At 48.5% G+C, this 13,920-nt stretch overlaps 1 protein-coding gene across 2 annotated transcripts in view; it reads right to left on the reverse strand.

The window, feature by feature from the left end:
* The window catches only part of RSBN1L (round spermatid basic protein 1 like), a 49,557-nt gene extending 37,552 nt beyond the window's left edge, over positions 1 to 12,005 (reverse strand). For both annotated transcript variants that reach the window (XM_040548918.1, XM_040548911.1), the window contains exon 1: positions 11,309 to 12,005. In XM_040548918.1, the coding sequence (XP_040404852.1) occupies positions 11,309 to 11,960 (652 nt within the window). In that variant the 5' untranslated portion in view covers positions 11,961 to 12,005. The remainder of the gene's footprint in view (positions 1 to 11,308) is intronic.
* Between the last annotated feature and the right edge of the window lie 1,915 nt (positions 12,006 to 13,920).

Below are 13,920 nucleotides of genomic sequence, written 5' to 3' on the forward strand. Positions count from 1 at the left end.
TTCATTATTTGTTGAAAAACCTGTATTTGTAAAGAAGCTATAATGCATTGGTGTTTCCCTTGCTTTCCTGCCATCAGCAACGGCTTATTTGAGCAGTCATTATTCATTTACTTTGACAGATCACTCCAGGTTTTTAAGTCTGTCAGTAAAAAGCAGGCCCTTTTAGCACGCTTTCTACATGGAAAATACTAGACCCACAGAACTCAAGAGTTCTAGGACTTCTCTTTTCAAGCTGAGCTTAGAATTACCTTTGAGGCCAAGCACTGAGGCCTAGTCAAATCCAGCTTCTCTACAGTCACTGCAACCAACACCACACGCCTGGTTTCCTGGCCTGAAGCCTAGTACCTGCTCTAAGTGTTTATTGGGCTTTTGAACCTTCACAGGGGAGGAGTAAACCTCATTTCAAGCTTCTACATAACTGTATGCTTCAGAATGGCTTCTCAGTAATAAAGCTGAGAGACTGTCCTGATGCGTCATTTATGGTGGCTGCAATATAGACCCCACATGGATGTAAGGAGAAGTTATTTACTTTTCCTCGAGCATTCACAGAAAACAGAAGCAGGTATCTTCACTACCAAATGTTCAAAGCCAAACAAAAGGAAGCCTTCAATTTTGGAATGGAACAGAGAGCATCGATAACTATTAACATGCTTTGTAAATAGTTTGGTTAAATAAAAAGTACGAGGGCTTGACATAAGAGTAAAGAAAGCGCAAGGGTTAATCCACCTAAATGGATAGTGTAGTAACTCCACAGCTCTCCTATCTTTCCTTTTAGGAGTTTTCTAATAAGGCTATGGAATTTGAATCTTCATCAGTTACGATGAAGAATGCATTTTGGAAAGAGGATGGACAAGCGTAAAGAATGAAAATAAACAACAGATGACAGCTGAGTTACGTCTGTTGCCTGTACACAGATCAGGCCAGACAGAGAGAAAAAAACTATGCTGGCACAAAAAAAAAACAAAAGGTAGTAAGTCAGTCATGGTTAAAACTGCCTGAAAATGTTAGTTCTCAGCCACTGCAACAGCCATGACCAGGAAGAGCCCTCTAACGACTCGAGCAGCAGGGATGACAAAGCAGATTTATCCGCAGGGCAGAGCACAGAGCCCAGCCAAGCTGCTCTCAGCAGCACGAGCCCAGACTTCCTAGGGATAGGCTGAACAGACAGGATCCTTCCTCTGCAGCCGGCTCCCCCCCGGACAAAACCCCCAAAACTGCAAATCCCCTGCACCTCGGAAGCCCGAGGTGGGAAGTAAATTTTACAACAGGATTAGAAGCAGCGCCATGAAAGCAGACACTCACTCACTCAGCACGGAGGCAGCAGCACCGGGCTTGATTTGTAACCTGGGCTGGATGCTCAGCCCAGCCAGGATTACACAATCATCGCGGACAGGTTTTTATCTCGACATTTGCATGGTGTTAAGAGGTACACTTGACTTCTGCTATCACTTCGGAATCAAAGCGAGACTGAAGAGCATACACAAACGGTGAGCCTGGCTGAACAAGGATGGATGAAGGACTGAAAGAACCTTTTATTACCGGCTCGTGAATAGCATCACAGGCCGGTGAATCCTGCAGCTCTGACAGCAGCAACCCCTAAGGAGGGACAGAGAACAAGCTGAAGCCTTTTAAAGGGCCTCTAGTTTACTTTCACTTCTGGAAAGCTGAGACAATGGTGAGAGATTCCAGACAAAAGAAACAATGGAAGTGTCCTATGACCCCCTCCAGCAGCATCCACAGGCAGCTTATACCTGAAGTGACTGTAAATGTAACGTACAGGCAGCTGAGGAAGGTTTGAAATAAATTACACTCAACTATTTCCCTTGTAGAAATCACGGTGCTACAACAGGACCCGTGTACAGCCTGGGGCATGTAAAAGAACAGCTGAGGATCCCAGTTTAAGTATACAAATTCTCAGGTCTCCTCCCTCTTAAGTTTTCAGTTCAAATGGCTTCAGTTTATGACGAAAAAAATTTTTTTTGGTAGTCTGGCTGGCAGAACTGACACACAGCTCCCAAACAGTTCTGCAGAAGGCTCTCCTCAGTGATCGATGTCCCATTTCACAGCTTGCAGTGGGATGCAGAGACAAAACTCAACCAAATTCTTTTAAGATGGAGTCTACCACAAAATCTATCACAACTTAGCCACACTGGCTCTACAACAGTACGTTTAGGAGTATCCAAGAGTCGTTACAGCCCATACGCAGAATTAAAACACCTTTCCTTGTTAAATGCCATATGCTAAGTGCAGTTCCTCAAACACAGTCTCCATGCTAACTGCCGACGTGGCAGTAACACTAAAGCTGGTGTAGGTTGACACAGGCTCTAGAGCGCCTTGCGAGTTTCCCAAACACCACAGAACATCTTTGAGTGGCTTCTCCAAGATAAAGTTTCACTGCCCTCTAGCCACGCACCATTTCAGTCCAAATCTCACTTTCTCAAACAAGAAAATCCTGTTTGAAAACAAACGCACCCAACCACCCAACGTTGGGCAATTTACAACCTAGGTGTTGTACAATAAGTGACCAATAAAAGACAAAGCCTGTCCTGTTGAACAAGTTAACAAAACCTGCAAACTCCAGCATGGCTTTTTGGAGATTTACTGGTAGCAACCAGCACTGACACCAAACCTTCGGTTCCCCACTTCATTTGCAGGGCAGCTGCGTCTCAAAGCAGTAAGGATGCAGAGATGCTTACAGCAATCTTTCCATGTCCACGGGATATTCTGCAGCTACCTCCCAATAACACTACTTACAACAAACAGAACTGGGGAAGAGGAAGAAAAAAAAAGAGCTTGAGCTGCAATAGGTAAGGGATGAAACGAATCTCTAGGGCACTGCAACACACACGGAGATGACTCTGGACAAGAGAGCATCAAGTACCAGCAAGCAGCACCTCCCTGTATGTCACAGCCCTGCACAAGGAGCTGGAACAGACTGCGTGCACCACGAACTACTGAGCACTTAGAAAAGCAATTAACGAATTCAAGTTGCACATGCTAATGAGGACATCATTTGATTTCAAAGTAAGGTTAGGGGGTAATTTGACTCAAAGCAGGGTGTCAAGTTGTACACAGAAAGGCCTTGTGTTCAGTATGTTCAAATAAAGGCACGAGTTAGAGCTGTGATCCATTACTGGAACTTTTTCCACAAGGGTGTGTTTTGGGGGTGGGAGTACATTTTTAAAAAGTAGGCTTAAAAAATAACAAAAAGATGTTCTAGTCCAAATAAAAGATTAATTCAAATTAAGTACTAGGTACAGCATATGTTCTGCAGCAAATCACATAAAGGTTTTTAATAAACCTTTCAAAATTCATCAAAATTCTCTGTTACTTTCATGTGAAGCCACCTGCGCCTACCTACATGTTAATAACTACTTTCCCATTTCATATCCCAGCATATCCCAGCAATATAAACTTCAGTTTTACTTCAGCCGATTTAGGTGCTCCCGCTTTTACCAAGGTTGTTCTGGTAAGGGATAATCGAAAGATTAGTCATGAATATCAGGATTTGTTTAACTTTTTGATCCATTTATTAAGAAAAAAGTAACACCTGCTCTGTCTATTTTGAAGAGGGAGAAAATAGCAAATCTTAAAAGCTGTTATTCCAATGCCTTGAGGGGAAAAGTCAATCATGTCGCCATCTATCACCTCGGAAGTGACAGCAAAGAATACTTATACGGGTATTAAGATGCCAACAAAAATGCAGTGAAGCAAGCCTCTCTGGGAAAATACCAGCTCCTCTACTGGAGACTTCAACTAACACTTGCTGGTTTATCAGCATGTCAGTCACACCAAAATCCTTGATGTGAAGCCATCCAGAAGCCTACGCAATGCTCTAGATCTCTACTTGCCCACACTTACGCTGCTGCAGGAAGGTTCTTGTGACACCCACCGCTCGGTGCTCCACGACACGCTGACTTCCCTATCTTACCGCTCGTCTGAAGACTTCCAGGAACCGACTCCAAAGAGCTGATGAAATATTCAGGTCCTGCTTCACATTAAGCCATACTGGCATCTTTTTCACTTTTGTCTTTTAACAGCTACAGCGGGGGAAAACAGCTTAACCAAGCAATTACATACCAACTTGTCTTCTCATTACTGCAGCACACAAACCCGTACCAGTCTTCTCACGTGGCTACTAATTTTACTACATGCTCTTCCTGCGTGCACACACGCACACTTCCTATTCCTGTACGTAGCCCTAAACACACATTACATCAAACTTTCAGCTTTTAGTGTATCACAGGGTACAGAGGGACAGACCCTGCACCATTTCGCAAAGATTCTCCCCTATCAAAATGTACTTTTGCTTTGTGTGTCTTTGACAAAGAAATACACTGCTCAGGAAATAACTGCTCACAGACTAAACAGATTGAAAATATCTTCTGCAGTTCAAAAAATAAATGCCGAGCACAGCAGGACGCGGCTATGGAAGGTCCAAGCAACAGTGAAGACTGCTCCTTCATTTTCAAGCTCTACTGTCCGAAGAAATAAAGCCTCTAGTACAGTTATTTTTAACTCTACTAAATACGCCAAAGGCATGAGTAAACTTTTCAAAATACAGAGTTCTGGGGGAGTACGTATCCTTATTTACAGTAATCACAGCACCCAGGGAATTAAGAGATTTCTGGGTGTCTCACGTTCCCAATACAAGTGTCACTGCAAGTGCCATTTTCTTTGGATTTAAGGTCCTACAGGAGCAGCATACCCACAAAAAAAACAAGCAGCCCCAGCAGTATATCTCAGGAAGTGCTTTATACTGATGGAAGACTCCATTAAAAGACATCTCCCACCTCACCTTCCTAAATGGCATCTAAAGAATGTTCTCAGTCAATTAACTCCCCCCGATTAATTGAATTAATTCAGCACAACACGCGTACTTCCTCCTCGAGCCCAAAAGCTCCAACGTTTTCTGGGTGTTGGGCCAAGTGGAAAAATAGAAGAAATGGAGGATGAACTTATTTATAAGGTACACAGCCACGTGCACCTAAGGCTATAGAAAGCTATTTCCTAACTAGGTACCTTCTCATAACGGTTGCAACGATTTAGGAATCGTAAACAGAATCAGATTTCAGAAATGTAGCCAGACCTTCTTCACCTCTGCTGCAAGCGTCCTGGAAGAAAAAGGTAAATCAAGTGCATATAGAATAGGTCGAGCAGGAAACACTTTGTGTTGGCTTACGTGCAAAGCAGCTGCCGCTCTGTGCAACCCGCACCTTGAAGCCGGAGCTCGAGCGAGGCGGCTTTCGCCGAGCCGAGCTTCAGAGCCTCGTCAGAGAGATGCCAGAAGCTGCAGCTGCTTTGCATCGGTTTTCCAGATGGTAACCCACATCAGTAGTCAGCCGTAGATTATGTTCAAAGTGCTCTGCCCCTCTCCCCTCCCTTTGATTTAAGGGCTGTCACTGCACATCAGGCAAAATATTTACAAGCCACTGCTAACGGCCGCCGTCAATACTGCCAGCGCCCGCAGCGCTGTGCCCAAGGGAAGGGCGAGGAGGAGGGGAGCACATCGGGCACCAGCCCTTCCATCGCCCTTTCCTCCCTTTAATACAAACACCCATAAAGTAAAGCCTCAAGAAGGAGTGTTTATCTGGCCGTGCAGACACGTTCAGTACGTTTCACACCACTACGGTAACGGTCCTGACACCTGCACATCCATCCATCCAAACAGCCAGCCCTCCTGAGTTCACACGCACGAGGAAACCCAGACAGTATTTCTAAGAAAAAAAAGACACAATAGTCTTCTCATTCCAATAAATACAAAGAAATACTTGGCAGACATCCCTTTCAGCAATTAAAGCTTAAAATCCAAGGTATGATTAAAGACGACCCCTCGACAGCTGCAAACTTTTCCCCAAGCCCTCCAGTGAACGGGAAGGAAGGAAAACCCCTTTTCAGAATTAAGATACTTAGGAGAAATGTACGCCTTATCTCTGATTCCTCTGATCTCTGCAGTTTCTTTTCCTACGTGCAGAGCTGTACAAGCCAAGTGTAAGCCCAAGCACTGGGGAGTTGCATCAGAAAGCAGCAGTGGAGAACGTGGCAGCTGCAAACAAGGCCTCCAGAAGAGGTTTCAGATCTGACGTTTCCAACTGCTGTGCTGATCTCATTTCAGCTCAGAAAAGCTATTTGTGATTCGCTGTTTGCGATTCTACAACCGGAGTAAATTTCTGTGTATAACTGGCATGCAGAGCTGGATTCTGGGGTACAGGAGAGGCTTCGTTTGCTCCCCGACTTAAAAAACAAAAGATTTTGTTCTCTCCAGCAAGGCTTCATGGTAACTTCACAGAAACAAAAGGGGACAGAATCCCTCTGGACAAAGATACACTGCCTCAAACTCACCTCAGCATCAGATGCTTCGTTTGGAGACCTTGAAGTGGCATTCATGTAAGCTGCAAATAAATCTTGATCATCTCAAGAAATTTGTGAAGTCCTTCTTCCTCTTGTGTCTCGCACCTAACGCCCTCAACACTTTCTGAGCACTGCTGACTACAATGGGGTATCTGATTAGAAATATATTGCAGAATGCAGAGGAGTGAGCACAAAAATGGCCTCTGGATTTAAAGGAGTCGGGAGCAGGGAGAGGGGTGGTCGGGTTAAGCAGGACAGTAAAGAAAGGGAAAATAAATAGAAATGAACAGAAGGAAACGTTTAGCAGAAGGAAAAAGGTAACCTACCCAACAAGATGGCGGTCCCAGATCTAAAGAAGGGAAACAGAAGAAAACCCAAAGCTAATTCGCTAAGTTAGACTATGAAACGAGCTTCCCAGTGATGCAAACTGAACTTCAGCAGCAGCCTGATGTGAAATTTCGTAAAAGTTCAAAAACCTTAAGTGGCATGCAAGTCAAAGCGACAACGTTACCAGAGGAATCAAAGGTAAATGTCGGTCTGAAATACCACCTAACCTATCTTTCAGTGACATCAGGACGGGGGAGGGAGAAAAAAAGACTGGAAGTAAAAGCAAAAGGCTACAGTACCACGCTCAGCTTTGCTTTCTTGCTCATAGGGGAAACCCCCAACAGCAAATTAAAAATACCAATCTCGTTCTGTAATGGCTTGCACACTGAGGCAGTGTTATCAGCAAAGCCATCACTGAAGACGGAATACGAAGGAGGAAGGGAGGGAGAGAGGAAAATTGTACACAGAGATGGCAAAAAAACAGAGGAGACATCTGAGGAGCCTGGCTCCCGCCCTGCAGCACGCCTGTGGAACAAACCAAACCAAACGAGCTGATGAGGCGGGGAGCGGCTGACCTGAGCTTTGCACTGCTAGGAAAACAATTTCAACTGGGAACTGCTAAAGCGGAGTATCAGTTAAATAACTAACTGGGTCGGTATAGTCATAACCCGGAACGGCAGGCGCTTCCCTCAGACCCGCACCGCGCGTGAAAACACGGCCAGTTACACAGCTCGTAGTGCTGCTGGCCAGAGCGAACCGGCCAAGTAAATGGCAAGTTTGTTTTGAACGGTCCAAGCCTCACGTCTCCAGGATAAACCATGCAGGCGGCAACACGGCCTTCCAGATTCTCTGCCCTCATCTCAGGGCTCACTCAACTCATTTAGGTGAGCCTGGAGCTGCAAGGCCTGGCTCCAGTCCTCCAAGCTCGAGGTCCTGCCCACGCAACGGCCACAAACATCTCCCAGTGAGCAATTGTTCAAGGAAGGAAACACGAAAAATTTTAATGGGTCTAAAGACATCATGCTTTACGTTAACCACCTTTAACATCTTCCTGTCACTCAGGACAGAAAGGTGCCTCAAAACCGGGTGCTCTGGCCCTGCAGTCGTCACAGGCAGAGGACAATCGGCAGCCCTCACGCTCAGCTCTTCTGACTGGGTCAAGATGGCAGGCGGAAAAACTTCTCAGTTTCCTGCTCTGTGTCAACACCCCATGCTATCGGCACTAGAATTAGGAAAACGCCATTGGTACTCCCCAATTTGCAAGCCCTACGATGCCAGTTTTCCAAGCCCAGACCTCACGTTCATCCACCCCCCACCACCACGTGCCCATGTTGCCTCGGCGCACCACAGCCCCTCATGGCACAGGTCCTGTCCTTCCTCCCCAGCTGCACTCCTCACCTTCTCCTGTACATGCAGGCCCTCCCTCTCTCACCAGAGCAATGTTTTTTCCCCCGGCACCATAACTGCTATATGCAGAAGAGCATGCACGCAGCTCACCGACTGGAACACACGTCCTCCTAACCCACCAGCACCCTCCTCAAGCTCATTTGGAAACCCCTTCCACCTCTCGTGCCTACATGCAATCCATCTCCACTTGGACTGTGAAGGGGGCAGTGGAGTTTTTCCACCTTCAGATTTTTATAAATAAGCAAGTCCCACCTGTTCCACCCGCTTATCTTTCGGTAATTTTATTTTCCTGTACAGGGCTCCGCACCTGTAGCCTTCTAACCCGCCCCATCTCCCTTCTGAGGTGAGGCACTGACACGCGCACCAGCGCTGAACGCGAAGCACCAATCGATACTGTCAGTTCTGCGCTGCTGCTCGCTCTCCAACGCGTGAAAGCAAGAAAGGCTGGTAAACGCAGGCTGCAGAGGAGGCACGCTGCGCTTGCCTGCATTAGGTTGATTTTTAGCAAGCATTACCAGCTGCACATATGACAGCTTCTGCAAACTTCCCTCGTCACAGAGGGCCACGTGTTACTCCTGCATTCCCCCTACATATTCTGTTCATGCAAGCAGCTTCGACTTTTTTTTATTATACGAAATCCTTTAAGTTTGCCCCGATGTCGTATCTGCAGGCTGCCTACATTTTTCACTGTCCTTCTAGGTACCCTACCTCTATCCTTCCTTGCTTTTCCGCAGCACTTACCTGTGTCGTCTGCCCCATACCAAAATCAGCATCACCTCCCTCTCTCACCATTTTGCATGCTGTTTCCTCCCTCTTTTCCCAAATCCACTCATTCCAAAAACACTGCTGCACCCTGCATCCCTTTGGTATCTTCTGATCCATGCCCCCACCCTCCTGCCTTAACCCATCGGTCTTTGTTTGCCTCCATCGCGAGGATTCGGGATGCCCTCCCTTCCTCCCCAGGGTCATTCTTTTCTCCCTCCGTAACTGCATTTCTCCTTCCCTCTCTGGAAAGTAAATTATCCACAGGATTAACAGCACAAACCTGTTCTTTAATCTACAGACAGACACAGAACCACTTTTCAAAGGCCGGCTGCTCCCAGCAGAGGACTCGGTGCATCCCTCACTTTCTTGTAGCCTTCTCTGCTGAAACACACAGCTCAGTGAATCGGAAGCTCTTCGATTCTGCACAGAACTACGTCAGCAGCTACGGCGATAGAAATCACTTCCTCTAAACAAATCTAAAGACCTTGACGCCATAAAGGGATCATTTGCCTCGGAAAACGTTCCAGCCTGTTCTCAGGCTTTCAAAGCTAAATTAAACGTAAAAACACCTGTTCTGAGCAAACAGCAGCTCAAATCTCAAGTACTTGTACCTGCCAGTACACAGGTTGTATTTGAGAAAATGCCCTTCCCTGATAAGAGTGGAAGGACGTAAGGCCTCTACAAGGCCAATCCCTACTTCCAGGAGGGTTCAATTCACAGTTACTCAGCTGACACCATCACTGTCATCATTTCTTTTACCAGCACGCAAAAACATTTCATCTTGTTATTACGATATTGTTCCCGGAGATTTATTGCCACAGTTGGGTAACACTGGTAGGACGCCATGGCAATGGGAGCGAATATGGTTATTATTTTCATAACTTCGCAATGAAGATACTGTGAGCTTCTTGGTAGCTATCATAGACAGCAAAAACACTTCATCATCATTAAATGTTTACTGAAAGCAACTTCCGAAGATTTTTCCCAAATCATCTTTTGGACAGAAGAATAAAAATAAACATACCTAAACTGAAATGCTTGAAAGTGTTGAAATGACGTACTTAGGACACATTGAATCAAGAGAATGCAAATAATTAAAAAAATAAAAAATAAACACTCGAAGGTAAGCAAACCTGAACACCTAATGCTACAGCACAGATTAAGATACCAGTGGGAACTAGCAGAAAATGCAGTAAGGCAGCTGGACGATGTAATCGATAGACAGAAAATGGTGTATTGATATTAATAATTGGTCTTCGCATGCTTGGCTCATCCTGTAAGCACGAGGAATAGGCCATAATCAAAGCAACCTAAGCCTACATAAACGCTGCAATTTATCTTTCCTTTGAAAGAAAGAAAGGAAACTTGCTTCAACTAGGTAATGGAGCAAATGTTTGAAGTTCTTTGTATTTTAATATAAATGCAAAGGTATCAACATCTGGTTTAAGGTCACTGGAGACTTGGCAAGCATATGCTGGTAAAAAAAAAACAAACATACTACTGTATTGTCCTATATTTCCTAAGCATCTATTGTCAGTGCCTGTCAGCAACAAGCTAGCCTAATATCTTATCTCACCTGGAGTGGCCATTTTCAGCCAAATCCATTAATAAACTAACCCAGCACTCCTGACCTTCCTCCCGAAGGCCTGATGCATTTCTTGGAAGCTTATAGCCCAGTGATTTTCAGAAAATAAAGGAAAGCTGAAAAAGCACCTAAATAAGACACTGACAGTCTGCTTATCTAGATTTCAAGTGCATGGTCTGTGACACTCCATGACTTAGCCTGTACAAACAAACAGCCCAATAAATGAGCTCACCGAGGGTTCCTTTCAATTTTTAACAAACACGTATTTTCGTAACACGCGGTCTCTGTCACAGCAGCGACAGAAACTCGATTTCTTCGGCAGACCCCCAGAAAACCCCCGGACACCCTTATTTCCCTAATAGGTAAGAAAACCTAAGGCCTCTGGCAGCTTCTGGCTGACGCCATAGCTAATTCCACACCCCCTTTTTTTTGACAGGATTGACGGCAGAGCGAGCTGCCGCTGCCTTCCCTGGGAACTTGCAGAGAGGCAGGGGTCCCCCGGAGCATGGGGGGTCCCCCCCACACGAACAGTGGGGCTCCCCCACACACAAAAAAGAGGGGATCCCACACACAAAGAGGAGGTCTCCCCAAAAGCAGGGGTCTCCCACACACGTACCGGGGGTCTCCCCAAAAGCAGGGGGCTGCCCCACACAAACAGGGGGTCTCCCACACACAAACAGGGGGGCTCCCCCCAAGCAGGAGGCTCCCCAAAAGCCGGGGGCTGTCCCCCACGACCAGCGGGACTCCCCCCCCCCGATAACAAGGGGTCTCCCCCGAAGCACGGGGCTCCCCCCCACGACCAGGGGGTCTCCCCTGAAGCAGGGGGGGGCTCAGCGGCCACCCCACCCCCCATCCGGCGCCCTCCCCGCTCACCTTTCTGCAGCAGCAGCTTCACCTCCCCGTTCTCCTCGCGGGCCGCCGCGCTCAGCGCCCCGCCGCCATCTCCCCCCACGGCGGCGGCGACGGCGGCGGCCCCGACCCCGGGCAGGGCACCGTGCTTCCTCCTCTCCTTGTCCCGCTTCTCCTTCGGCCTCTTCGCCTTGGCGCTGCCCACGACGGCCACCCCTCCGCCACCACCACCACCACAGCCGCCACCACCACTCTCAGCGGGCAGAGCCAGGCGGTGCCGGTGGTGGCGGTGCTGGTGCTGCCGGTAGGAAGAGGAGGGCGAGGCGGGCGGCAGCAGCACGGCGGGCGGCGGCGGCAGCAGCTTCCTGGGCAGCGGCGAGGGGAAGGCGAAGCCCCCCGAGCTCCCCGAGGGCAGCGCGGCGAAGCCCCACGCCGCGGGGCCGCTGAAGCTCGGCACCACCGGCGGCTGCTTGTTGCCGCCTCCTCCTCCTCCTCCTCCACCGCCGCCCCCTTCGCCGTTGACACGCTTGGAGCCCTTCAGGCTCCGCTCGTCGGTCCCCTTCATTTTCTTGGCGGCCGGCTGCGACCCGCGGGGAGCCTTCGCGTCCGGGCCCGGCCTGGAGCCCAACGGCTCCGGCGACGCGGCGCCACGGCCAGGACTCGGCGGCGCCGCCATTTTGCGCTCCTGCCTCTATTTACTCGCCGCTCGCCTCGACCGACGGCGGCGGGAGGGGCGGGAGGGGCGGGCGGGAGGGAGGGGGGCAGCCTCCGCCTCGTCCAATGATCGCCAAGAGAAGCCGGAGTGACGGCGCGATAGGCCAATCGGATGGCGGGGAGGGGGCGGGTTCTCGGGGGATTGGGGGCGGCGGGCTCGGCTGAGTGCGCAGTTGGCGAGGAGGAGGGGGCTGGTGGGGAGGACGCGCGGCTCGGGTCGCTTCGTTGGAGGGCGGGCGGGGGGGGGGGGGGGCGGGGAAGGTACCCTGAGGGGGCGGCTGGTGCCGTTTTGTGTTAATTTCTCGGGGTTTTGGCTTCCCCAGCAGCCTGAGGGGGTGGAGGTCTCGGGAGGGCTGGCGCGGGGTGGTGAGGGTGGGATCTCGCGCGCTGGGCGTCGAAGGGTGAGATGGCGGCGGCGTTGTGGGCTGAACCTGAGCGCCATGCATGCTCCCGAATCATCGTCAGAGGTTAGGCTGGAGGCCTGGTGGGAGGACGGCCAGTACTGCTGTGGCTGTGAGAGATGGCAACCCACCTGAATTACCAGCCGTCAGGAGCAGCAAGACCATACAGTCCTCCGCTGCTGGTTCAGCAAAGGGATGGCCTTACTGTATGAGGCAGCACAACATACAACATGGGCTTGTTGTCCCGAGTGGGAGCTCTCCCGGCCCTGCCTACAGCAGCTTGAAATGATCCTGAGATCTGTTGTAAGCAAGCAGAGGTCACAGGAATAAACAGAAGATGAGTCCTTGGTGACTGGAGTTGCTACACTGCCGGTGTCCCACTCGCATTAATCTCACTAGTACTCGGAAACTTTCGTTCTTTCCTCAATGGAGAGAAAGGGTTAGCTACTGAATCGGGCTGTATCTGTCAGGCTGCTACAAATCAAATTGCTTTATGAAGTTTTGTATATGCTGTCTTAGTGGACAAATAAGGTCTGGAGATTACCTTTGCTTTTTTTTTTTTGCTTCACACACTATTTTCATGTGAGCTACAAATGATCAGCCTCAGAATAAGCTTGCTTCTAGTAGTCCTGCTGTCTTCTCCTTTATTTCATTTTTTTGCAAGTTATAATCCAAGGTGAATAGGATTCAACGTTCATCTCAAAACAGTGAAGAGCAAGTTCTCTATCCAGCTAGCTCTATTAAAAGGACTTTTCCTCACGTGATTTCCTGCTGTAAGGGGGTATCTTCAAGCTGGATTTCTGGGCATGATGGGGAAAAATGGCATCTATATCAAAGAACAGGAAAAAAAAATGCAGCATGTACTTTAGCCATAGTCAACTACCATCCAATCCCAGATCAAAATCCAGGTATAAATGTACCTATGAGAGGCTGGCATAACTAGAACCAGCCTGTGATTACAAAGGTCGTCTTCAGCTTCCTGAGAAAGAAGTTTATTACCTACATAAGTCAGTGAGAACAACCTGTGCATTTTAATACCGCTACAATGAGAAAAATGTAGGCACCTTGTGGCATTGTAGCAACTTTGCAGACTTTAAAACCCAGTTCATCTTTCTCCTGCACTGGTATTGACACCAAATCAATGGTTTGTCAAGTTCATTGAATGAACTTTCACTATGCGTGAGATACAACTATATTTTCACACCCAGCTTTGGAAACTTCAAAAAACGGAACAGCGCTTCCCCAGGGCTTTGATCTTTAGCAAGAGGAAATGCTAAGTTGTGCTGTTGGCCAAAGAAAGTTGGCAGGGTACCCAGAGTCTTTTCACAGAGTGTACCTGGGCCTGCAGCAGCGATGCAGTCGCCACGTACAGCTGTCACATTCCCCCACGGCCCAGAGCAAGCCCGAGCTGTCAGCACAGCGCTGCGGCTGCCAGAGGCCGTCGCCAGCCTGCAGAGCTCTGCGGGGCCTTTACGACTGCATTGACCACAGCCCCTGTGAAACGCTTAAGTCACCTAGCAG

This window comes from Cygnus olor, chromosome 1 (assembly GCF_009769625.2).
Source record: "Cygnus olor isolate bCygOlo1 chromosome 1, bCygOlo1.pri.v2, whole genome shotgun sequence".
In the NCBI taxonomy this organism is placed as follows: Eukaryota; Metazoa; Chordata; class Aves; order Anseriformes; family Anatidae; genus Cygnus; species Cygnus olor.